The following is a 24,263-nucleotide window of genomic DNA, read 5'->3' on the forward strand; positions in this document are numbered from 1 at the left end:
AATTACCAACAAAAAACAAAGCAACCAACCTTCCAAAAAGTAGGGATAATAGAAGGCCTGATAGCATAGGATTGAAGCAGACCTTAATTAGCTCATGATGGTCTTAAAACTGCCAGTGTCTTAGTTACTGCTATGAAGTAAAATTTGATAAGGGTGAAGTCTCCGGTAAATATTTAATGTGGGCTTTTCAGAAAGACTGATTCTGTTCCTAATTACCCATACCTCATTATAATTTTTAAAATGTCAACAATCCTTTTAGAATTACCAGTGACAATATGGGAAAAGATTGTAGCACACTGGAAAGCACTGCGGGGGCACAGCAAAATTTTAATTTGTAGCACACAATCAATGAGCACTCTGTTATTGCTGTTCAGGGGAGGAGGCAAGAGTGCACATTTGGTCTATATAGTCTGTCTTGGATGACAAATAGAAGTTAGCCAAAATGAAGTCTTCAGCCATAACCATTAATCCTATCTGGTCTGCAATAAAGATCTCAGAGCTCAGACCTGGCTTGACAGGTTAGTGAGTAGATGTTCACCTAGGTTTCTTGAGTCATAATCTGCAGTTATCCTGCTACACTTTCACTCGCTGAACGGGCCCAAGTTGAAGCTTTTTTTTTTATTATTATTATTTTTTATTTTTTTATTTTTATTTCTGGCCAAGGCTATATTGTTTAGATTTGTTAGGGGGAGAGGAAATGGAAGCTATTTGAGTGGGGTTTGTTTTTTAGTTAGTGTGCTTTGTGCTTTCTACAAAATAAGACAGCAATTCTGACTTTCTATTGGTCCTGTATCAGGCCACAAATCTGTCCTTCATTCACAGTTGCAGGATTGCTATATGCCAGGGTTGCCTACACTGTATGCCTTTCCAATTTAGTCAGAAAATATTTTGTGCAGTTCAGAGGTCATACAAGTTAACAGAGGCATTCAGAAAGAGAAGAGAGATCCTGCTGATGAAGAGCACAGGATAATCTCAATACCAGAGAAACTGATTTCAATCAAGTTTATTTTATAAGTAGCTTCTCTGACATCTAATAAAGGGTACATTCATACTACTTCAAGTATAATTAGTTAAAAGGTCATTTAGCCATGAGACAAAAATCTGGAGGAAAAAGGGCTTAGCTAGTTTTAACACTGGTTATAGTTTTCAGTAAGACTATGTCATGTGGGCACACTGTGATGCATATGGTGGGAGTCAAGAAGAGTCTGTTTAGTTTCGTGTTGTAATTTTTTGAATGCTTTCTCTGGAAAAGGATCCCTCCGTGCTTAATTGGTTTGTCTGAATAGTGACACTCTTAATATGGAACGTGTGTGGTAAAGAATGGAACGCAAAGCTGTTATTTCGCAGTAGAAGAATAGAAGTACATGCTGCAGGTAGACTAAATGCTGATTCTCCACTGCGTGAGAGTTGTTTGGCACAGCCAAACTCAGATTGTAACCACAAAACACTGATTGTATTGGGAAAGTGATAAAACTTTTTGTTGTTAGAATTTAAGAGTAATGGTTTTTTGTAGCACCCTTAGGATTTCATCTGGCATTAAGCTGTTTCTTAAACTGTTTCAGTGGAAATAAAACTTCTTGATTACTTTTGAATAGCGTCTACATTGCACAAGTCAAGCATCTTTACCTCAGTAGATGATTAAAAGAAAGATCAGTGATTTTAGAACAATATCTCTGGGATAATGCTACCTTGATGGGGCACTGCAGTACTGGAAGTAGTTTGTGAAAGTTCTAGTCTAATCCAGTTTGGTAAGTGGAGCAAACAACTTAGATGACCTCCTGTGTATACCCTGCTCTAATACTTGCCATCTGCTGGAATGGGTTGTGAAGTTGCTTTTTACTCAGTTCAAGCTTAAGCATAGCTCTGAACAGATCTAGAATTCACTGCTGATATCCTTCTGTCTGCATTTTTGGATCTCTGCTGGCAGGTAAATATAGAAGTTGATGTTATAAGGAATGAAATGACTTGGAGGCACACAGGATGGCCTTATTTATGGCATGAATTGAGTGTCTCATTGGACTCTTTAGATAAAAGTAACAAGTTTTCTTGTTTCTCGTCTCTTTTGAAGGATTTCCTATTCATATCACCTCTTGAAAGGAAGATCTCAAAATAGGTTATGTGAAGAAAATTTTGGAGCTTATTTTCCTATTGAAATTAGGATGGGGAAAATCAACTTTTCAGAAAAGTTTTTAATGCATATAGGAGATGATCCTTTCAGAAATGGCATTTCCAGGCATTTATTTTGTGGTTATACAGTAAAGTGTTGGGAAACAAATGTATTAAGAAACAAAAACCACTTGAAACAGCATCAGAAGTGTTTCTAAAAGCAGGCCTCAAATGCACATTGAAGATTGCACGTCTTGCTGGGAAAGCCTGTATGAATTCTCACTTTTCTGTAGCACAAAATTAACTTGAACCTATGCAACAACTACTTCTTTCAGAACGGTATTTGGTTCTGCCACTGTTTCATCCTTTTTACTGATTAAGAGGATAGGGAGTAGCCTGCTCTGATAGCATATATCATATTTACATGTTAACAATGAATAACTGTATTAAAATAAAACATTTTATCCCTAAGGTGATAGCTGGTTACAATAAAATTAAGACTACATCCAGCAGTTCAGTGTTTTTAATCTCATAAGAAGGTAAATCTTTGATTAGTCTATTTATTATTTTTTTTAAAAATGCTAAAATCATCCACTAGCAATTGTGTTTGGATCTCTTGCCTGCTGCATCTTTTCAATTATTTCTGCAGTTACTGGTAATCTTGCTTTTGTCAACCAGTAACACTAGTTTTCTGTCTGTCCCTATAACAGTATGTTTATATTTCAGGGAGTTGATACACTTGCTCATTCACCTTTCTGAAGCTCTGCATGAAGCACAACTAAAACTCATACTAGTCATACCTCCAGCAGTTGCAGCAGGGTGAGTATTCCTACGTAGGCAGCAGGCTTCAGACAAGAAATACTTTGTTATTTGATACACAGTAAAATTGAAAGCTTTATTTGTAGTTGTGCTACTTAAGTTAGTAAGAAATTCTTTGAGTTTGATTGCTTGATTCATGTTGCACTGAATAGTCTTAGTACTATATGTGAGCATAAATATGTCATAACTTTTGAAATCAAAGTAACTTGCAGGGGGACTTCCTATTGTGGTGTTAACCCATAATGTGTGGCGAAAACGTCCAGGAGAACAAGAGCAAAGCAGTTGTGGAGCTTAATGACTTGTTGCCATGGAGTGAAAAGAATTGTCATAAAAGTAGCACATAAGAAAGGCTTTCTGAGTCTCTGGGCACAATTTCACCTATTATAGATAATGCTTGTCTTTAAGCACATAAGGCAGAACCCTTCTTCTATAATAGGGTTGTGTCTTTTCTAAAATTATTTAGTTTGACTTAGTTGTTCACATGTACAGAAAACGAATTTAGCAATTCTAAATATTATCTTCTTACTAATTATTGTGTTTGTGCAGTGATTTGTATCCAATAGGTGTGCCAGTGGATATGGATATGCTCTTCAGCGCGCTAGCAGTATTCAGTTCATATCTTTCACTTTTAATAGCAGAGAGATATACTGTCTAAGTTTAGATTTGTTGGCAGGAAAAAAAAAAGCAAGAAAGAACAACAAAACCAAAAGGTACCTGGAAAATGAAAATGTAATTTCAATATACGCAAAAAGAATTTGGATCCTCTTTATATTTTTACACTTTTAAGAAAAGACACTACATTGTCTTCAAGAGACATATAGTAAAACTGTGATTTTTTTTTCCCCCCAGTTTGTACATCTCTAATAGTACTATTTCTGAGAAGCCATTGGAAATGCATATTTCTGTATTTTAGGAGATGTACAACTCACCCTTCCAGGTTTCACATAATCAGTGATTATATCCATGTAAGAGTAAGCAGATAGAACTGAAACCATGTAGGTGGAAGGTGATTCATGATGTCAGCAGAGTGACAGAACTGCAATGCTGTCATTTCAAACTGAAGCGTAGGCTATGCTAATGTCATAAAGCTTTTTCAGCAGGAGGTTTGCCTGCTATGAACAGAACTACTTGGTAACATTTGTTCATTTTTTGATACTTTTTCCATGTCAGAAAATGCATGGTATCCTTGCATTGTGAGCATAGTTATATATTGCCCTCCTATACAGAAGCGCTTATGGTATGCAATAGCATTACAAGGACATATTGCAACAAATGCATTATCTCAGAGATAACTGTGATAATATGGGTACTGTACTCCAATATCCCTTTCCTTGTTCCTCAAATTATGGGTCCCTGTACTGAGAGTCTCTGTTATACCACGGATAAGCCAAGTGTAGAAGTGTATATTGCAGTCTCTCAACTCTGAATAAGGAGTACCGGATCCCTGTTAGTTGTTTAAGATGGACTTCTTTGTTGCTTAAGGTGAGGTTTTTGTCATATATTGCAGAGTGACAAAGCATGACCCATTGTAGAGTCTTGCATACATGGAAAGTAGTTCAGTGTGCTACAAGGGGTTCTGCTGACTACAGCATAGGCGTCAGATAAGACACATACATTGATTCTATGTCACTTTTGTTCTCTATCTCTGAATTTTACCTGATGGAGTCCTATCTCATTGTGATTGTGCAATTCTTTGTGGCTTACTGGGCTTGACTTGCTGATAATGGTAACTGGGAAAGGCTGATAATTTTTGCTTAGTCAGTAGTGAGAGATTTTTCTTCCCAAATTTCCTTTTCTCTTGAACCAGCAGCCTTGCATCTGTGCATGAAAGTCCAGTAACGTGAGTTAGTCTTACATGGAGAGCCATTGTTAGGCAATTTTAGGTGAGTTATGAGACCACAAAAGAAAAATACTGTCACATCTGATTTCTCTTACTGTGAGCCATGTAATTTCATGAACAGGCTCACAGTCATACTGCTTTATGACAGCACAGTTTTGCGGGGGGAAGGTGTTGGACAAGTTTCTAAATTTCTTGTAGACTGCCTTAATCTTTCAGAGTGTTTACTTTCAAGTTGCCAAAAAGGCTGACAAAAATGGAAGGCCTGAACAAGCTTGTAAATACACTGGGTATTCTGCAGCTGGCCTGTTCTCTGCAATGATCACAGGAGGTATTTTATTGAATTTTGTGGGGAGGTACCCCAGCACTAAGGGCAAACTAAGCACTTCTGCCTACCAGGATCTGTGCAGAGCTTACATGCTGCCTTGCTGAAAAGATTTAGACAATGTGTAGTCAGTGACTAAAAATATCACACTGTTCGGAGAGCCATTCACATTGCCACTGTAATTCTGATGACATTTCAGCTGTGGGTTAGTGATGTAACCCCCTCTAAACCAAGTCCTGACTATAGGATACTATAGGAAAGTAAGCTTCAATGTGATACCCACCTGTTATTTCATTCTTTCAGTAGCTAGACAAAATCTGAGTGCAGTTAATTGAGTTGATTGTCTCAAATTATGATTGAGAGTTTTTTAATGTATTATTTTTTCCACTATTACATGGTACAAATATTTTATACCTTTCAAATAAAGCAGCTGATTTAATGTAGAAATCTCTTTCCTTCCACATGCTGCTGCCTACCAGTTTTTCAAGGGCAAAGAGGAATAAATTATCTGTTAAGACTATAGCAAAAGCAAACAAGATTAATTCCCTGTGAATTGGTGAAGCAGTCAGTCAGGGCCCTCTGTTTCTACCTCAGTGCTAGTGTTCACATTATACTGTCTGAGACAGTCTTCAGAACAATACTGTAATTCTAGGTCACTGGCATTAAGAGAGTAGATTCAAGTTTCTGAAAACACCAGACTCTACACTGCGTATTGCCCGCTTCCCCCCCCCCCCCAGACATAACATAGCTTGTTTTCTATTCTTTTCCATGCTCTGTATTTTCTCCAGTCTTTCCTGCTTCAGAATATACACTTTATAATCCTGAGGCTGTTTGGTATGTGGCAATAAATGAAATCTTGTCATGCACTAAATCCAATTCAGGCCAAGAAAAGTCCTATTGTGATCTATTGCTAGATCACTAAAGTATTTATAGGACAACAGTCCTGCATGTGGTATTCCTTTTTCTTTGTTGCACCATGTAAATCTGGAACCTCTTCTAGATAGCACAGTAGAATGAGGAGGTGGTAGAAATTATAGCATTTACATAAAATGTTGAAGATAGAAAAGAGAGCTTTTGATCAGGATGAGGCATTATGTGTTGCAGTTAATTAGAGCTACTGGGCAGCTGTTTTGTTACTTACTATCTTAAGTGTTTTTGTGTGGCTTTTGAGAACCATTTGTGTAACTAGTAAAACGGGACCCTCAGGAAGGGAGGCTTTCTCTGTCAAGAAAAGGTTGATAGGTCATTCAGGTTGCTTCATAATATAAGAGTTCAGAAGCTTCATAATCCATTGATGGCTTTGCTGTGAAAAACTTCCACTATTGAGAAGGTTCTAGTAACTGAATGATTATTTTGGTTATTACCCAATGAAGTGCTGGCACAGGTCTCAGTAAACTGAAGAGTGATATGCTTGGTATTGAATCATTATACCACAGTAACAACTTCAGTGCTTCTTTAGAAATACAGACACAGAAACCAAATTATGAAAAACCAATCCCTGTTCATGAGAGCCTTTGCAACATTGGCAAACTATTAACACTCATTTCTTGGGATTTTTCTGGAACACCACGGGGTGGTGTAACATAATGGAAAGCACAGCAACAACAGCAGAACAGCAAAGTCCTAGGTTACTACAGCAAATAAGGACTTCCTCAAATGCAACAGTCATAGACACAGAATTAAAGGAAAGAAGCTACTTACCTTCAGAAGACTTCAGGTAGGCAGGGATCTCCAACAGGATACTCCTTGCCTCCCCTGCCAACCCTTAAAAGAGGTCTGAAAAGGGGTGGATCCTGGCTCCACTCATTCCGGTCACTCAGTTGCATTGCATACATCTGAGCTCCCCTGGGATGGCCCTCCCTTCCTACCAGGTCCTCAATCATTGGTTCAGGTTGTAACTTAGCATTTCTGCTACAGGTAGTACACCTTAGTATCACATGAACGTTCAGGGGTGATAACAGAAATACTTTGAGATTCTCCTGCCTTGCTTAAATAAAAAATAACGAGAAATAACTAGGTCTTCTCTCCTGTCTGTCACTTATTCTAATCTTTCGTGCTGCTGTCTTATGATTTACATTTCATACTGGTATTTCCTTTTTAAAGCAATTTTCTGTTCCTGTTAATTGTAATGTTACAGATGAAGTAAAGGAGAACACTTAAAACCTTTTTTCTGAAACGCTTTATCAATCACTTGATCAGAAAAATGCATTTAAAATGCTAATGCATGCAGAGGTAAAATTTAAGTAACTGCTGTGAAGAGTGGTTACAATGAGGTGCATTCACTCCCTTTGGCATTTGGGAGCATGTGGAAACAGCACAAACCTGAAGATTACTGCTCATTGTGACACCTATTACTATTACCAGATTCATTTTCATACCCAGAATGACATAAATCTGTTCTGTTTAAATATGGTCACAGTCTCACTTTTGTAGATCCTAAAACAGGAGTGAAAGCTGCTGTAAGCTCTCTGCATTCATGTTTTGTTTTGACCAAGGTTTTCTGTCAGTAACTGTATCTTTCCGTGCTACTTAGCAGTCTAACAATGCGCTGAGGTTTGGACCTCCTGTAGCTATTGCCACTCCTGCAGCTGTGCTGAATATTGACAGGGTAGGGGGTTCACAGTTCCAAAACCTTTGTGAATTGGGATTCAGGGCTGCCCTGTTAGAGATGGGAAGAGCTGTCTATCAAAGGTGCAGTTTTTGACCTGGAACATATATTACACTCCTGCTCCAAGATGGCTTTGTTCTGTAAAGGGGTAGTAAAGTATTTCTGTTTCCCTGCACTGGAAAATAACTATCATGGATTATATGAGAGGACTGAAAGTTCTCATTCCTCTAAACAATTTGTTTCTTTATGTATTCCCAGTGTTTCTGGGATATATTCATAAATCTTTATGCAGGAGAATCACAGAATTGTAGAACTGTAGGGCCTGAAAGGGACCTCCAGAAATCATCAAGTCCAGCTCCACTGCAAAGCAGGCCCACTACAGCAGGTTGCGCAGGAAAGCGTCCAGGTGGGTCTTGGATATCTCCAGAGAAGGAGAATCCACAACCTCTCTGGGCAGCCCGTCCAGCACTCTGTTACCCTTACCGTGGAGAAATTCCTTTGCATATTGGTGCAGAACTTCCTATGCTCCAGTTTGTGGCCGTTTCCCCTTTTCATGTCTCCACAGACTGCTGAAAAGAGAATAAATCAGTCACGTTCTGTTAGATTAATATTATTATGTAGAACATCTACCTTTGTCTTCCATTCGTGTCCTTGTACTGTGGTAACTAGAAGAAACACTTCAACTTTTTGGGTAGACAGGAAGTCAAAAACACATCCATCATTTATGGAAACATTCTAAAATATACACAATCCACAGTTGCTTTAAAGCTTATACATATGTTGGACCTAATGATAAATGTAAGAAGAATCTTGATTTTATTTTTTCTGCCTTACTTTACTTTTTAGACAGTAGCTGTGCTTAGAAATCCTGATTCACAGGATAAGAAGGCTTCTACTGAAATGTGCTTCCCATTGTGTATTGAATATCTTATTTTTTGTCTCTCGATTTGAATTTTAATACTTACACAGGGTTGAAGCATCCTTTAATGCATCTATATCATTTATTTGTTGGAATCACTGTAGACCGTTAACCAAAAAGACAGCAAAAGGCATGGAAATAAGTACCATCAGGAATCAAATAATATCTCAGAGTTCAGCAGCTGGCAAAGGACTGATAAAGGAGACGTGGAATATCCTACCCAGCTGGGATCCTAAGAGCTGAAACATTATTTCTTTTGTGTTCTACCCTGATTAAAATTTAAAGAGAGTGCATAGTTAAATGTAAGCAGTTTATTTAGGAATTTGTAATTTATACTCCTTTGATATGCATTAAGATCAAAGCAGTCTGGCAGCAAACACTATCTGAAAAGAGACACTTTTAAGAGCTAAAAATATTGGTTTGCTTCAGGAAAAACTGTCTGGAAAATGCATCGTTGTGCATGAGATCACTTATATGGTGCAGGAAGGAAACATATTGGGTCATTTGTTTAATTTTTTGGATGCAGTTTTTGCAAGCAACTTAAACTAAGAGATCCACTGTCTGATGCTTGCTTGCATAACAAAGTATCCTGTAAAGCCTTTGACTTTTGGTTTGCTTTTGAAATGTTCTGAGCTACAGGAAATCCTCACATGAGGGGGAAAACAGCAGACATTTTATCTATCTGTATAGAGCATTTTAAAATGCATCTGTTTACGGCATTGTCCAGAGAAAGTTATCCTAGTATAAATGGTGAAGTGAGAATGCATGTAGAGGCTGATGGGGTGGCAGGAATCCAACAAGCTTTGCTGTCACAGAGAACACATGCAGGGCTACCTCAGCATCAAACACAATCAGATGGTTCACATTTCCATCCATTGGATGTCCAAGAAGTGCATCACATTTGCAAGAGAGAAAGCAGAAACCAAAGCTGTGACAGACACTATTTGTATGTGGATATTATGCAGCAACTACCCGTGGGATGAGTCTTGTGTGTCTCTGAGAAAAGGTGCTAGGGCTGTTGTGTTATGTAAATGGTTGCTAGTGGAGATGGTTTGCTGAAGACTTCCAGCCTGTCTTTCAACAGATTGTCTCAAAACGTTAAAGCATGTTACTGCTTTTAGCATGTATGGATGTGGATGCATGTAGAAACTAAATGAGCACTGTATTTAAAACAGCAAGATGTGGGCGGATACGTTTTACCCTCGATCACTGAATAATTGGTGATGAAGGGTAACTCTATTTGTGCTGACTAATCCTGGGCTTGGTAGAATTCTTGCCTTAAAAAATTCTGAACATGATATTATATAAGCTTTTATTATTAATCGTAGAATCACAGAACGGCCTGGGTTGAAAAGGACCACAATTACCGTCTAGTTTCAACCCCCTGCTATGTGCAGGGTCGCCAGCCACCAGACCAGGCTGCCCAGAGCCACATCCAGCCTGGCCTTGAATGCCTCCAGGGGTGGGGCATCCACAGCCTCCTTGGGCAACCTGTTCCAGTGCCTCACCACCCTCTGAGTGAAAATAATATTGCAAGCCTCTTCAAATATTGTAGCTGTGCAGGAAGAAACTACTTTTTATGTTGTAGTCTGGTTTCTGATTTGCTAGTGATACTAATGTTTCCTTTTTCTGCCTCTATTTTTCTATTTTTTGTGGGTAGTTTGTTTGCTGTGGTATTGGTTTTTTGTTGTTTTGTTTCAAGTAGGGACTGGTGTTCTAAAAAGGCACATAAATATAGGTATCAGCTGGAGGTTAAATACGTCATTACAAGGAAAATATGAATGAGACTTGATATTTGGCTGCACCTGTCTTCTTAAGACTGCAAATCAAAGAAATTGAGTTATTTTCTTTGCTTCTCTATACTTTATAATACTTTAGGAATGCTTTTTCACTGGCAAAAAGAAATGAGGCTTTGAATAACAACCTTTGCCTTTTGCAATTAGCTGAATTTAGCCTGATTGGATGGTTACATAGTTTGTTCAGGTTTAGCAGCCCGTTCAGTAGCACTCCTTTTTCGTTTCTGTGCTGAGCAAAGACAGGCAAAAGGTCTGAGGATCCTCAGATAGGACGTTGTCCCCATAGGGATTCTGAAATTAGAATGCAATCAGGACATCTCTAGCATTTATAGTTTATTACAGATATAAGACACAGCATAACAGTGTTAAGGATCAGCTTTGTGGATGTTAAGTCATTAAAAGCTGTTATTCCTGCCGAAAACTGTGTGAAATAACTCTGTATTTACAGATTGTTGACTTTCCTCAGAGTTTTATTGTCTGATGAAGTAGGAGCCTGTGAACAAAGTAGAAATAAAAATAGTATTGGCTGCATCACAAACTTCATAATATAACACCGTGCTCTTTACTTACATATAGATGCTTTGGATAAGCTGTTTATGTTCTATATGATGGATATTCTTTTACAAATCCCGTCTTTAGGTTGCAAGGTAGTGACTGCTCCTTGAATAGAAGATCATTTTTTCTCTAGAAGTTGTATAGAATCTCTAAGTGAAGAGTAAAATCTGAAATAAATGCAAAAAACCCTTTGATTTGTTTGACATACCACTGACAGCTTTATTTTCTTTATAAAGGGAGATTACATTTAAGATAGTAAGAACTTGTTCTGTCATTTTCCAAGGGTAGGATGGAGCTGCATTTTTGCACCGGTCACTTTACTACTGTTAAGAGTTCACAGTTAGTGTTACAGTGTGTTAAACTAGTCATTGCTACTGTTGTTTGTGCTTGGAGTTTCAAATGTATCAGTCCTGCTTAGAGTACATGGAATACAATTTTAGGAATGGATTGATTCAATTGTTCAAGAAGCCTGAAGGAACACAAGGTGGCTTTATGCATTGGTATTTCTATCAAGTCCAACTTGATAGTATTAAATAGCAGCATACAAAATAGCCTCTGTTCTTACCTGTATCTTAATAACATGCGTACCAGTACAAATCAGAGGGAATTGAGCAGTCCTTGCAGAATGTGGTATGTGGGATAATTAATTTTCATTTTGAGATGATCGGCACAGAGATGTCAGGGTGACGAAAGGTAAATATTACACTTCCCACTGCTGGGAAGTCTTGTGGAAAACTGTTTGGGGGTACTGTGTTTGTTGGGATGTTTAGAAAAATTGAGTGATTAGAGGAAAGGAAAAAAAATGCTAAAAAATAGATAATGTCTCATTTGAGGAGCGCTTGGACGACACTGCGAGGAGGAAAGGAAGAACAACACCTTTATTAATTAATTTGGGTGACAGAGTAAGTGCCCCCTAAGTGCCTGTTTTGCAGAAGAGTGCAAGGAAGAAGAGCTGAGCCACTGGGAGAAGAAGGAAAGAGTACAGTCTGTAACCTCCTTCCTCTGCCCCAGGAACAAAGGAAGCACAAATACAGCTTTTCCTTGTTTCCCTTGAGCTGTGGGTTGCGCAGGCTGTGCACCTGAGACTCAAGCTAACCTTAGTCTTTGTTAGTAGGTACCTTTTGAAAACTTTCATTGTTAAGCCTTCCTACTAAAGTTTGAGGCAAGCCAAAAATCTGAAGAAGTTCTTCTTTTAGTTAAGATTAAAAAAGGTAGGTGGGGCAGATAACAGCAAAGGAATGAAGGAAGCTGAAGGCTTTGGCATTCTGTTCTTAGATTGAGACTTTATAGGCATGCGTTTATCCTCAAAATTTTTAACCTGAATCAAAATACCAGACAAACATTTCCAAAACATGTCAAAAACACTGAAGGTGGTCGTACTGTTAAATTTAGAGCCTGATATGAATTTTGTTACTTATCTAAAGCTGACACAGCATTCGTATGATAGAACAGTCTCTAACAGATAATGTGGCTATTTTCTTCCTGCTTTGAGCAATTTGCCACATTCGTATGTGAAACACAGAATCTCTGTGTGTTTCTGCTCTGCTTCTCTTCAATTTTCAGCTATGTCCCAACCATAATTTTTAACTGCTGCTTCCTGCTGTGGTTGGTCTCTTTTAATGAAAACGAATTGGAAATCAAAACACCTTTTACATTGCAAACAGTCTGAAGTTTTAAAATTTGATAACTGATTTGGATTATGCCAAGGCCAAGTGTTGTTCACACTACACTTTTTAAAAGTGATGAGAAGTTGCTTGCTGAGGATATTTTTGATTTGTATGTGCATTATGAGATCAGGGACTTTCAGAAAAACTGAAAGTATCTCAAAAGACATTACTTCATAGCTGTACTTAGACTAGAGAGATTATAAAGCCCTGACAGTGCTTCACTGTGATTCAGCAATTTTCCTCTTTTTCTGACTTAAAGTGCTTTTGATTTAAGGCATCAAAGACAATGTATTTTACGTACAAATGGCACATAGTATTATTTTGATAACCTTTGTTATAGTGTACTCATTGTTACAGAAACGAGATCTATTGACATTCCTGAAAAGAGTTGGGAGGAATGGTTCTGGGCTTTGTTGTTTTTGCAGTAGGGATTGAAGGAGTTTTGGCTGGTTCCTGTTTCTTTGTCATGGAAAGACTAACTGTGTCTGGTAGCTTTGAAACAGCATTCTTTATTCTTAGGGTGTTGGGGAGAAAGCAGTTGATGCAGGTTCCTATTACATCTCATGCTGTTAAGGCAGCATAATCCCAAAATAGTTAGTAATCACTGTAAGTATTCAGTCTTTTTTTTCAAAGAAACTTATTTGAAATCCTTCCAGAATTGCACGAGGGCTGTGAAGGTTAGAGTATACTGAACCTTTCTTCAGGAAGGAAGACATTATCTAGATTAAAAAATGGTTCTGTTGGAGCAGGAAGTGAAGAGAGAACTTTTCTGAAGAAGCTGGGAAGTTTTATTTGTCTCCTCTGCTGTTCACATATAGATGTTTATATAGCAATTTTCCTCCTTTAGACAGCTAGTCTGACTGGTCAGAATGAGTGGATGTTTCTTCATGTTTTTTGTTTGTTGTGGCATTCAGCTGTCTCTTAGACCTCTGAGTTTTGTGTATCGAGATCTACTATTATATAATGGTGTGAATTGTTCTGTGTATAAGCTGTCAACAATGGATTTGGGGAAGGGACAACTACTTGCATCTATATGAGAACTACTTTTTAAAATATAGTTGCTAAAGTTCAAATTATTACAATCTTTGTTATGCTAAATTTTGTGTAATTTCTTAGGTATGTACAAGTAGGAAATGCTAAAACAGTAAACATTTGCTCTTGGAACTCTAACAAAGCCAGACAACTGAACTGATGAAAGTCATTTAAGCAGCTGGAAGCAGAGGTGGCCAAAAACAAGGATTTCCTATTTGTGCCAAAATATCCTGCAGAACAGAAGTTCTGATATTCGGGTTCTTCAATTTACTGTTCTAGAATGCTGTTTTAATACCTGTTCTAAAGTGTTTGCAAAATACTACTTTACTGTGCAACAGACTCGCTCATATCTTATTACTTGTGAGCAAAAAATGTGCTGTTGAATCTGGAATTAAACATGCCTTTTGTTTTCCACTTTTTTTTTTAGATTCTAGACTTGGAAAAAAACGTAGTAATACTGCTGCAGTCTTGGCAAATAGTCCATATCAAACCGTTTGTCTTTATTGGCTCCATGAGATGCACAGCAGTAGTGCAGCTGCTTTCATTTGAAAGCTGCAGGAACCTGAACCGCTCTTCTGTCTTCAAATATTTGAATATAATATGTGCTCCTCTCTCAAAATTCAGCAAGCATCCCTAACTTTAGATGTCCGTATTTGAATATGTAAGAGTAGAAAAATCTACAATCTCTCTCCCTGTTAGTTAAAGCTCCTTTAAGTACCATGTCAGTATTTTCCACCTCTAAACTTCCACTTCTCTAAAATTCAGATTTTAGCTATTCAATTTATTGTCTGTAAAAAACACTGTAGAGGTCACTGTCTTCAATAGCTGCAGTACTTTCTTTCCAAAGCTGTTGTGTAATGAAAATTAGCAGAATCTATTCAATCTTCATTTCTGCTGCTCAGAGCTTTTCAGGTAGCAGAGGGAATCTGCTTATTTTTGTTGTCCTTCATCTGGGCTATGATTGGCAGCAGGACAGAGAATTTGTTCCTTTAATTTACTTTCTGCTGCCATGCTCCTTTTCGCCTTTGCTACACATTTATATATGAATGCTTTGCTGGAAAACAGGAGGAGTATATGATGGAAAATTGCTTATTGCCAGTGCAGTTGCCCAGCTCAGTAGATGCCACAATCAGCCAGTGTTTTGCATGTGTGTTAAAGGAAATAGGTGGTTTAATCTTTTAAAAGTTGACTAGGAGTGGACACTTGTAATCATTCAAATAATTTGTGTTTTCTTACCAAATACCTGTCATATTCAGAAGCTGCTGAAGATTCACTGCTTTGCTTAACTTGTGGGTGGGATGGAGAGCCTTTAAATTTTGATAAATAAACAATATCAGGGATCAAAACAGCAGAAAATCGCTTGCTTGTTTCAGATGGAGTTTTAAATAAACTGTTATGTCAAATAACAGTATACTGTAGAAAAAAATAATTTTGTTAAGTAGAGTTTATTAAATAGGATTCTGCTTTCACCAACGCCCTACAAAAAAACTCCACAACACTTGCTCTTACAGTTACTTATGATTAGCTGCTGTATACACCAATGATGCTCCCCCATGCTTGTTTTTGCTAATAAAGGAATTCGGTGCTGGAAGACCATCTCTTTATTTGGGCAAGTAATGTACAAAAAATGAGATGTGGAAAGCAAAATCTGAAAACTTTTCTGTAGCTAAGCACAGTCTCCTATTTCTTATGCCTAGTAGATAATAAATACCCTGCCTTCCATCTTTCCTGTAGTTGTTAACTCTCCTGTGAGTATCCTGAAAACAGCACTGTCAGGAATATGGATGGTACAGTTATGTATGGAGATTTTGAAATCAGGTTCTGTTCATAAAATTCAGCAGTGTAGAAGGCATAGAAATGATTCTTAAGTGGGCTGTCTAGACCAGCTGACTGGCATAATAGTTTTCATTGCATATTAGATAACTTGTAAAGTACGTGTGTTTTAGATGACAAGATACAGCTTGAAATACAAATTTATACTGAGGAGAGCAGAAAACTAGATAGGAGATGACTGCTGAATACTTCTGAGTAACTGTTATTGGAAAAAGTTTGATTATCTCTTCTAATGATAGTAATACTACTGAATCATACTTTATATCATGGCATTGGGCTCATGGGTTTTGTTTCTTTACTATGCAGAGGCTTTGCTTTAAGTGAAGATCTGCCAGTTGCATCTCTTTATAGACCAGCTGCAATAAATCTGGATGCTTATTAATGGCTTTAAGGGACACGTGTTTTCCTTGCTGACAACGTCTCTGTTTTTGCTACTGTTTGTTGGGCTGTCAGCTCCAGTACAGCATGGCTGTGACTACAGCTATGAAAGATTTGATGCATTTTTTATAGATTTAGAAATGACTTAGAGGAACACATCTACTCTTAGAAGTAAGTGGCTTTTTAAAGACTGCACCTCACTATATAAAATTAATGCAGCTGAGGACTGACTGTACTCTCATGTGTTGAAACAATTGTACACATCACCTTTTGAATTCTCACTGGAGAGAGTCATTAAAATAATCCATAGGTCAACTAATGATGGTCAAAGAGAGGTGGGTATAAAAGAGTATATTCCTTACCATGTCTGGTGTTCGTAGTTACCAGTTCTGAGCCAGCTGCCATCCAGCAATGGCTGCATAAACTTCTGAGCGATGTTGGAAAACTTTCCAAAAAAAAAAAAAAAAGTTAGTGGAGATGAGCGTTTTAGTTTTTACAAGGAAGAATTAAGCCTACATTTGGTGTGTTAGAATTTTTAAATTAGGTTCATATGCTCTAGGGTACAAGCTTGTTTTGCGTGATGTTCTGCTATTGGAGCATGCCTTGCCTGGGCATTCAGACCTGGCACTCAAGTTACTAGAATAATTTGGAAATTAGGAGAACCAAATGGTGACACAGTGAATGTTCATTTTTTTGCATAAATGACTCCTCTGAAGAGGCTGAAGCGATGTGACAGGAACAATACTAAAGATGAACCTTTAATGTAAACAGTAAATACAATGACAAGTCCTGAAATAAACCACTTCTTTGATATTCAGATATATCTGTTTTTATCAAACTGATGGATTTATTTTATTACAAATTTCAGGTGCAAATTCTTAAGTCACCTGAAAAATACAGTGTAAGCGGTGCAGACTGACCTGCCAGCATGCCTCAGCCCTAGCTGAAAGAATCTGTCAGAGGAAAGAAAGGACAGCAGTTTTCAGGCTCATTTGTTCCTGGGTGTCTGACGGGATTTCGTGCTGTCTTTTCAGGACCAGTAGTTGTTGGCACATTTTTCCTCCTTGAGTTCTGCTGCTGGTTTAAACCAGATGGGCCACAGGTAATTAGTTTGGCTTCATGAAAACTATGTAGGCTATTCCATGACAAGAACAGATCCCGTGTTTCTCTCTATTTGGAGAGCAAGTACTGCAAAGGCAACAGCTGGGATGGGATATGTATATTAAGGAAGGGTGCCAGCCCTCAGTGTTCTGCAAAAATTCCATTTGGTTCGCAAATCCTATTTTGTTTCCTGACCAAAATACAGCAAGTTTTTTTTTGTCAGTCAGTTCCCCAATGATGTGGAGCTCTCTTGTTTTGTGAAGTGACCACTCTTGGCTCTTTTGTATTGTGAATCTCTGGCACTCAGTTAGCAGTTTTCTTGCTTGTCAAATTGTCTAGATTTCTTTTTGTTTTTTAGATGCCTATCCTGATCTAATTTGAGAGTTTAGTAGAAGATTCTTGCCATTAAGAAAAAATGAATAAAAGTTGGGAATGCTAATAATGTCAGGGAAAGTCATGCTTGTGTTTTCAGGATGGATTCATTTTTGTAGTTCAATTTGTGATTTCTCTGGTACACAACTGACAGAGTCCTTATGCTTTCTGAAGGCATCTTAATTTTATAATTCCTTTTGTGAAATTAGTACAGCAGCTGAAGGCAGTATGTAATAGGGTTTGGCTAATTATTTTTCTAAATTCAGTATGCATGGATAGTAGGGAATGGTGTGCAAGGTGCATTAATCTAAGGCAAAATAAACTATAAGTCACTTCTGATGGGAATTTAATTGAATGAGTTCTTAAAATCTACCAGTGAATAAGTGTTAGCATAGTGTTCCCAGATTACCTGCACCATTGGAAGGTTCTCTCTAATGTCTACCTCAAGTCTGCTTGTTTTTTAATTTATGGTCATTTGTTGTCCTGTTCCGAGCAGAGATTGTTGTCAGAAATAATCAACCCTTACACTGAACAGGGAAGTCTGACAGCTGATGATCTGTATTGGAAAGACAATAGCTTGCCCATTTGTTCTGTGCATCAGCAAACTGATGCGTTACTGCAGGGACAACCTCTGCCCTGAATTGTGAGCCATTCACTCAAATTTTTTCAAAAATCTGATCTGAAAATTTCAGTATGGAACTTCTGACATTTACCATAAAATGTTCTAGTGTTTGTATGAGTTGTTTAAACAGTGTTTAAATGTTTGGTCTTGGATTTTACCAGGTTTTTCACATTCCTTCACTGCTACGTGGAAACGTGAATTGTGTTCTCAAATACTCTACCTCTGTTAAATTATAATCTGGAATGTAAATTCAATAGATGAATAGGCAAAGCTACCTAGAAAATGGAAGAGATAGCATAGCTTATCTTTGGAATATTGGCTCAAAATATTACAAATGCATAAAAATCAAGGAAGAAATGTGGAATTATGCAAAATAGTATGAGGATCACACATTTTCTGTTCTTAACTCCAAGTCATCTCATTACATTAATGCCACCTTAAGAGATGCAGGATCCTCTTTCTCAAAATGTTGATCCCTTCTCTGATGTTGGTACTCATCATGATTCCAACTAACTGTTTAACCAGGGTTTTCTATAGGGCCGGTAATGGTATCCATTAAATAGGAAGGCTATAACTGACAGTAATTTTGTTTTAAAATGCACATGGCGTTTATGTGATGCTGTCCCAGAATGGTAAGCTTGTGATAACAAATGATAAGTTTTCATTTAAGAAGCGAATTCCTTCCCTTGTCTCTTGTGACTGAAAACTGATTGTGTAAAATGGCTGATTTCCACAAAATTGAACCAGAAAATATAAATGTAAATAAAAAATAAAACCGATGCTCGTGCTTTTGCTTTTTATAAACTTGTTTGGCAATCCTGTTTGTTTATATTTACTAAACTAACTGTAACTGTTTGCATACTTAATAAAAATATATTCCCAGTTTAAAAAGCCATATGTTGTCAATAAATTAGACCCTAAAGGCAGGTCAATATAAATTCTGTGTTAGATCAGTTCTGCAGGCAGTGAAACGCTCCATTTTCCTGTAGTAGCTGTTGAGCTATTTTAAATCTAGAGGAAGAGAATTCATAAACCAAAAGGTTCTCAAGGTGTATAATAATTATTACGCATATGTTAAACAAATTAAGTGAAAAGTACTAGGTTTTGGCTAGTAGTGTTCATTCTTAGTGGTTTCCTACAGAGGAACTTGCAAATATTGCCTTTCAGATGTTAGATACATTTTAAAATTTCCCTCTTCCCCCAGATATATATCCAAAATAATACGATTGACCCTGAGAACAAAAAAAGGTGAGGAGAGATTCAAGCCTGCTAGTAAAGAATAATTTTACTGTTTGTGTGTTGGTTTTTTTATTTTCCCCTGTGATGTTTATCTGGTGTTCTTTCAATTTGAATTTTCTGACGTAATGCACTCAACTCCCTTAAGGTCTTTCCTATGAACAACCATAGATAAGCTTCTGTTGGAAGTCTATAAATCTGGCCTAAGTCAGTCTCCAGCTAATGTAATGATTTTGTTCTAACTGTAATATTCTGTATGTTGGTGCACTTAAAAGTTAACTTGATGCTCATGGTGTCCCAGCACAGTAGAAATGAACTGCTAACTGTTTAAGTTTCCATTTTTTATTTCTTCATTCTTTCAAAATTTTCGTTTCTTGTGATGAAAATTTCTCTGGCTTCATTAACAATATGGCAATTTTTGATATTGTATGAACAAAATATGATTTGGGGATGTTAAGATGATGGGATTTGGTTGGAAGGGCAAGGAAGTTCCTGTTTCTCTCTTCCGAGTCTCTTCCAAGACTCCTCATGTGTGAAACTGGGAGAGCCTTCTGAGAGGAGAACCAGATGAAAGAACACAAGCAGAAGAGCAAATGTGAGCACTGGTGATTGCACTGCTTTCATGGAGTTACCTTTGTTTGAAGTTTCTTCCTATTCTAAAACGAATGGGACTTGCACAGAGAGTGTAAGCAAAGGAAGAGCTTTGTAATAACTTGGAATTTATTAACTGATTCTCCAGCAATGGATGTACCTCAACACTGTGATCAAAAAACTTTGGGTTTTTTTGTACTGTCCCTGATTTGTCATATTGATCTGGAAGCGTAGGCTGCAGAATAAGATAATGTGTTTTAGCTCTGATTTAACTGAGATTTGGGATGTATTATTGTTTAGATTTCTTCAGCTCTTGCAACTTTTTGTTCTCAGAAGGGAACTATATAAAAGAATGCAGTGTTACAAATGTATGTATTTGAATACTAACCACGTGCATTTTCTGAATGCTTACCAAGTGATGTGCATCTATATAACAGTCTTGATACATTGTCTGCAGGGATGTGCTCACTGATGGAGAGAGGTCAGATCATGCTGTGCATTTTACAATCCCCTATCAGCTGCATGGAATTCAGCCCATACTATTATTAAATCTGTTTTCATCTGTCTTTTTGGTTAATCGTTCAGTATGGTCACGTTATTTTCTGACAGCAAGGATTAGATCTATAATTACTGTTCAAGCCTCTGAACAGAAGTATCATACGAAGGTCCCGTTGTTGACTTGCCTGCTTCATCCAATACTATTGCAGGCACAGATTAATTCTGGTTTTATCCTGATTTCACAGAAAACAAGGTGTCTCTAAGCTTTATCTGTTCTGTTCTTCATTCCTCTGCAGAAGCTTATTTAGTATTTGACCAGTTTCAGACAAAGTGGACAGAGGAATAGTTTTGTAGTCACATCCCTGCCACTTCATAGAATTAGCATCTACTTCCTCAAAACCAAGCAATGGGAGGGCATTGTAGTGGAACATTTATAAGACATCACAGAATCTACTTGCAAAACGTCCATAGAAACCAGGATCCGTGTAGAACTTTGTTTTAAATATTGAGAGAGGAGAATTACTTCAGTGAGCTGATTTTGGTGAAGCTGAAATGATACAGAGCAGTAACAAAACTGCCAACAGGATTTTTACTGAGAAGAAAATGATTTAGGATTTTAACTTGTTTATTCATTTAACTGCTTCATTATCAGTGCCTAGAATTGCATGCTCCACAGAGTAGAGATTTAGCTCTTTCTCGTGTTTACTGTAGAACAGGCTGGATGCAGAAAGAACCAGTGCATTTGTATTCAGTGATCGTGCATTAACTGAATTCAGTGGTCTGTTCATAAAATGCAATAGCATTATACTTCAGTGCAGCTATCTGTGAGGAGCTATGAAAACTAATAAGATCTGTGGTGATGAAAGAGCAGAGAAGGGAAGATTTGCAAACAGCTGGTTTACAGAGAAAACAGAATTACACACAACAAGAGAATTAAGTCATTACTGAGCAGATGACTTCTGAAACAAACGTATAGAGGAAACAGAAAATCAATCAGCTTTCTATTATGAAGGACTATTCAGAGACATGAGGATAAAGAAAAGCTCTCCCTTATAGGAGAGGGAGAAGGTGAGGTAACCAAACAAGAATGCAGTTCAAACTTGCAGGGAATAGCAGTCAGTTACAAGACCTTTTTTTCTTATCTTATTTCATTTTGAGAGTAATCATAGTGAGACAAGAAGTAATTGAAAATGTAGATTCATTTGAAAGTAAATGAAATGGCTTGCATGGTTGAAATATTTTTTTTTCCAGTCTTTCAGTGTGAAAGATGACAAAGTCAAAACCCTATAGAAATACTTATCTGTAAAACGCTAATGGGAATTTTGATACAAATGACCATATACTATTTGGAAGGAGCAGGTCATAGAGATTCTTAAGCTATGATACAAGCTGCCCTGCACTTAGGTTTGAAAAGGATATCATAATCAAAAGGGACAGAAATTCTAAGCCATGTATATAGAAATGGCTAGAAAAATGAGATTTCATCTGAGTCTCTGACATTTATGTACTGTACTATCGTAGTTTTTTTATATGCATAGAACAGTGAGCCATCAGGAGATGCCAACAAACTGAAGGGAATATATGCAAATAAGAGCTACAATCTCATGGGAATGGCTGTTTTTTTCTGCACCGTCTAAAAGAAATTTGTGTCAGAAGCCTACAAATGAAAATGGAGAGTCTTAAAAGAGCTTCTGTACTGGGTCTGTCTGGGATGGTGTTCAGTTTTCCCAGAACGCTCCATATAATGCTGTGCTCTGTATTTCTAGCTAGAACAGTGTCTAGCTGTCCCACTGAAGTTTTTTTCTCATGCTGAGCAGTGCTGGCACAGCACTGAGGTTCTCTTCAAACCTCCAGGAGCTGGGAGTCTGGGGATGAGCAAGAGGTAGGGACAGGACATTGCTGGGGCAGGTGATCCAGTCTGACCTAGAGTCTAATTCCATGCCATAAGACATCACACTCAGAAATAAAAGCTGGGAAAGGAGAAAGAGAAGGGGGGATTCTTGTTATGAAAATGACTGTCCTCCTGAAAAATCACTATGCATATTAAGGCTCTGCTTATCAAGACATGGCTGAACATTGCTTGCTAGTGGGAAGTAGAGAAAAATTGTTTTCTCTCTCTTTACTTCCCCATGGCCTTTGCTTGTTTTTTTGTTTTTTTTTTCTCTTTTCTCCTCTTTAGTCAAGTAGCCACTATCTCAACTTGTGAGTCTTTCCCCCTGCCTCCCTTATCATATTTCTTCTCCTCTTATTTTGAGGAGTGAGAATAAGAGAGTGATTGTGGTGGAGTTCAGCTGGCCATCAATGTAAATCTGCCACAGCTTCTTAGTCAAGTGAAAAGTGGCTTTGCTAAAAATGGGAAGAATGGTTGTAGAAACAAGGTTTGAAAAGGAAAATCAGTATTTTAGCTAAGAAAATTAATGTCTTTGGAGCTGTATCAGTTCTCAAGGAAACTGACTGCTTTAAAGCAAAGCTATTAATGTGTTGTAGTCCAAACAAGAATTGGACTGTGTCACCTCTTGGAAATGTTTCTGTCTCTTAAACATTATGCTTAAAAAGTAGAGTGCTTGTTTTCTCTTCATAATGCAGTGGTTCGCTAGAAAAGGATAGACAAGATAGGCAAGTTCATCCAGCACCTGGGCTCATGTCCTGTATGTCATGAAGGATAGTATGTCCAGGTGAAAAAAATGATTGCACATTCTGTAACAGTATATGGGGTTTCTTCTGTTGTTTGCTCTTGGGGCTTGCTGTTGTTTCACTGCAGTAACCAGAGTGCAGTAAAAGTCATGTCTGTTGTGATGTTATTGTCCACATACATGCAAATTTAGTCTTGATTAGATGGCCAATTCCAAACCTGAGTAGCTGGAGTTTTATTGTCAGCAGTTACTAAGTTTCCTAGTTAACTATGCTGAACAATTGATGTAAGAATCAAGTAAGAACACGAGTGCATCTGAGAAGAATGTTAAGGAAAGTGAATGAAATTTGCAGAAGATATTCAGGCAAAAAAACACAAACAATCTTACAATAGTGATAAAAAGGGTTTACTATAAGCTATTATGAATACTGCTTTAAATTTACTTCTTGAATCCAGATTGTTTCACATTCATAATATGCATTACATAATTTCAGTATATTTGTAGACCAGCAGGACCCATTTTTGTTTGTTTGTTTGTTTTCACACAGCAGATTTCTATTTAGTGTACGACTTCACTATCTTATCCTGTACATTCACTATCTTATCCAGTGCTATCTTCAGGTGAACTCACAGATAAAGAAAATGAAGCACTTCAGAGGTCAGGGTTAGTTCCAAGCAAAGAGATTTTGAGATACAGTAAATCATCTGCTTTTCCTGCCAGTCATGCTCATGTATATGCCTTCTGTCCCTTTGCATTTGTGTTGCGTTGATAATAAGCAGAAAAAAATCACCAAGGTTCTAGTCATCTGACAATAACCAGGTATCCTTAGTATGTATCTTATACACTGTAAGTAAGTGCTGATGGACTCTGCCACTTTGCTGAGTATTTTGGAAATGATATTTAGGGCTTAAAAGGATGACGGACATTTGGGTTACATTAAAAACTTTTTCTCTCATGAACTTCCGTTGTATTTTCTGTGCAGAGTCTCTTGAATTTCTTTGTGGTGGTTTTCTCAATGGTGTACCCAGTAGAACATATCTGCCTTTAAGTTAGGATTAATTTAGTGTTTGGAAAACCTTAAATAAGAATAGTAGCTATACAAAAATACCTGTTTTTATCCTTAGGTACTTTTTTAAACACCATCTATGAAAGGGCAAAGCATCTTCCTTCCTGACAGATTTATTCTAAGTTGGAAATTTATGCCCTTTTTCTCAAATGGATTTCCTTTGTAGTTAAAATAGTTTGGTTACAAGCTTACTTTGCAGAAAATTATGACTATATCCATTTTAACCTCAATTTTTTCCACGTTCCTTGACAATACATATGAAAAGTGGA

The 24,263-nt window shown here is 37.4% G+C and overlaps 1 protein-coding gene across 7 annotated transcripts in view; it reads left to right on the forward strand.

Annotated features, from left to right (window-relative positions):
- The window catches only part of CHID1 (chitinase domain containing 1), a 119,197-nt gene that overhangs the window by 14,014 nt on the left and 80,920 nt on the right, over positions 1–24,263 (forward strand). For all 7 annotated transcript variants that reach the window (XR_793579.3, XR_793581.3, XR_002115019.2 and 4 more), the window contains exon 8: positions 2,833–2,925. Coding sequence is in view for 1 of the 7 variants with exons in the window: in XM_003206307.4 (XP_003206355.1) it covers positions 2,833–2,925 (93 nt within the window). In the remaining 6 variants the exon portion in view is untranslated. The remainder of the gene's footprint in view (positions 1–2,832; positions 2,926–24,263) is intronic.

The sequence above is a fragment of the Meleagris gallopavo genome, chromosome 5 (genome assembly GCF_000146605.3).
Source record: "Meleagris gallopavo isolate NT-WF06-2002-E0010 breed Aviagen turkey brand Nicholas breeding stock chromosome 5, Turkey_5.1, whole genome shotgun sequence".
NCBI classification, from domain to species: domain Eukaryota; kingdom Metazoa; phylum Chordata; class Aves; order Galliformes; family Phasianidae; genus Meleagris; species Meleagris gallopavo.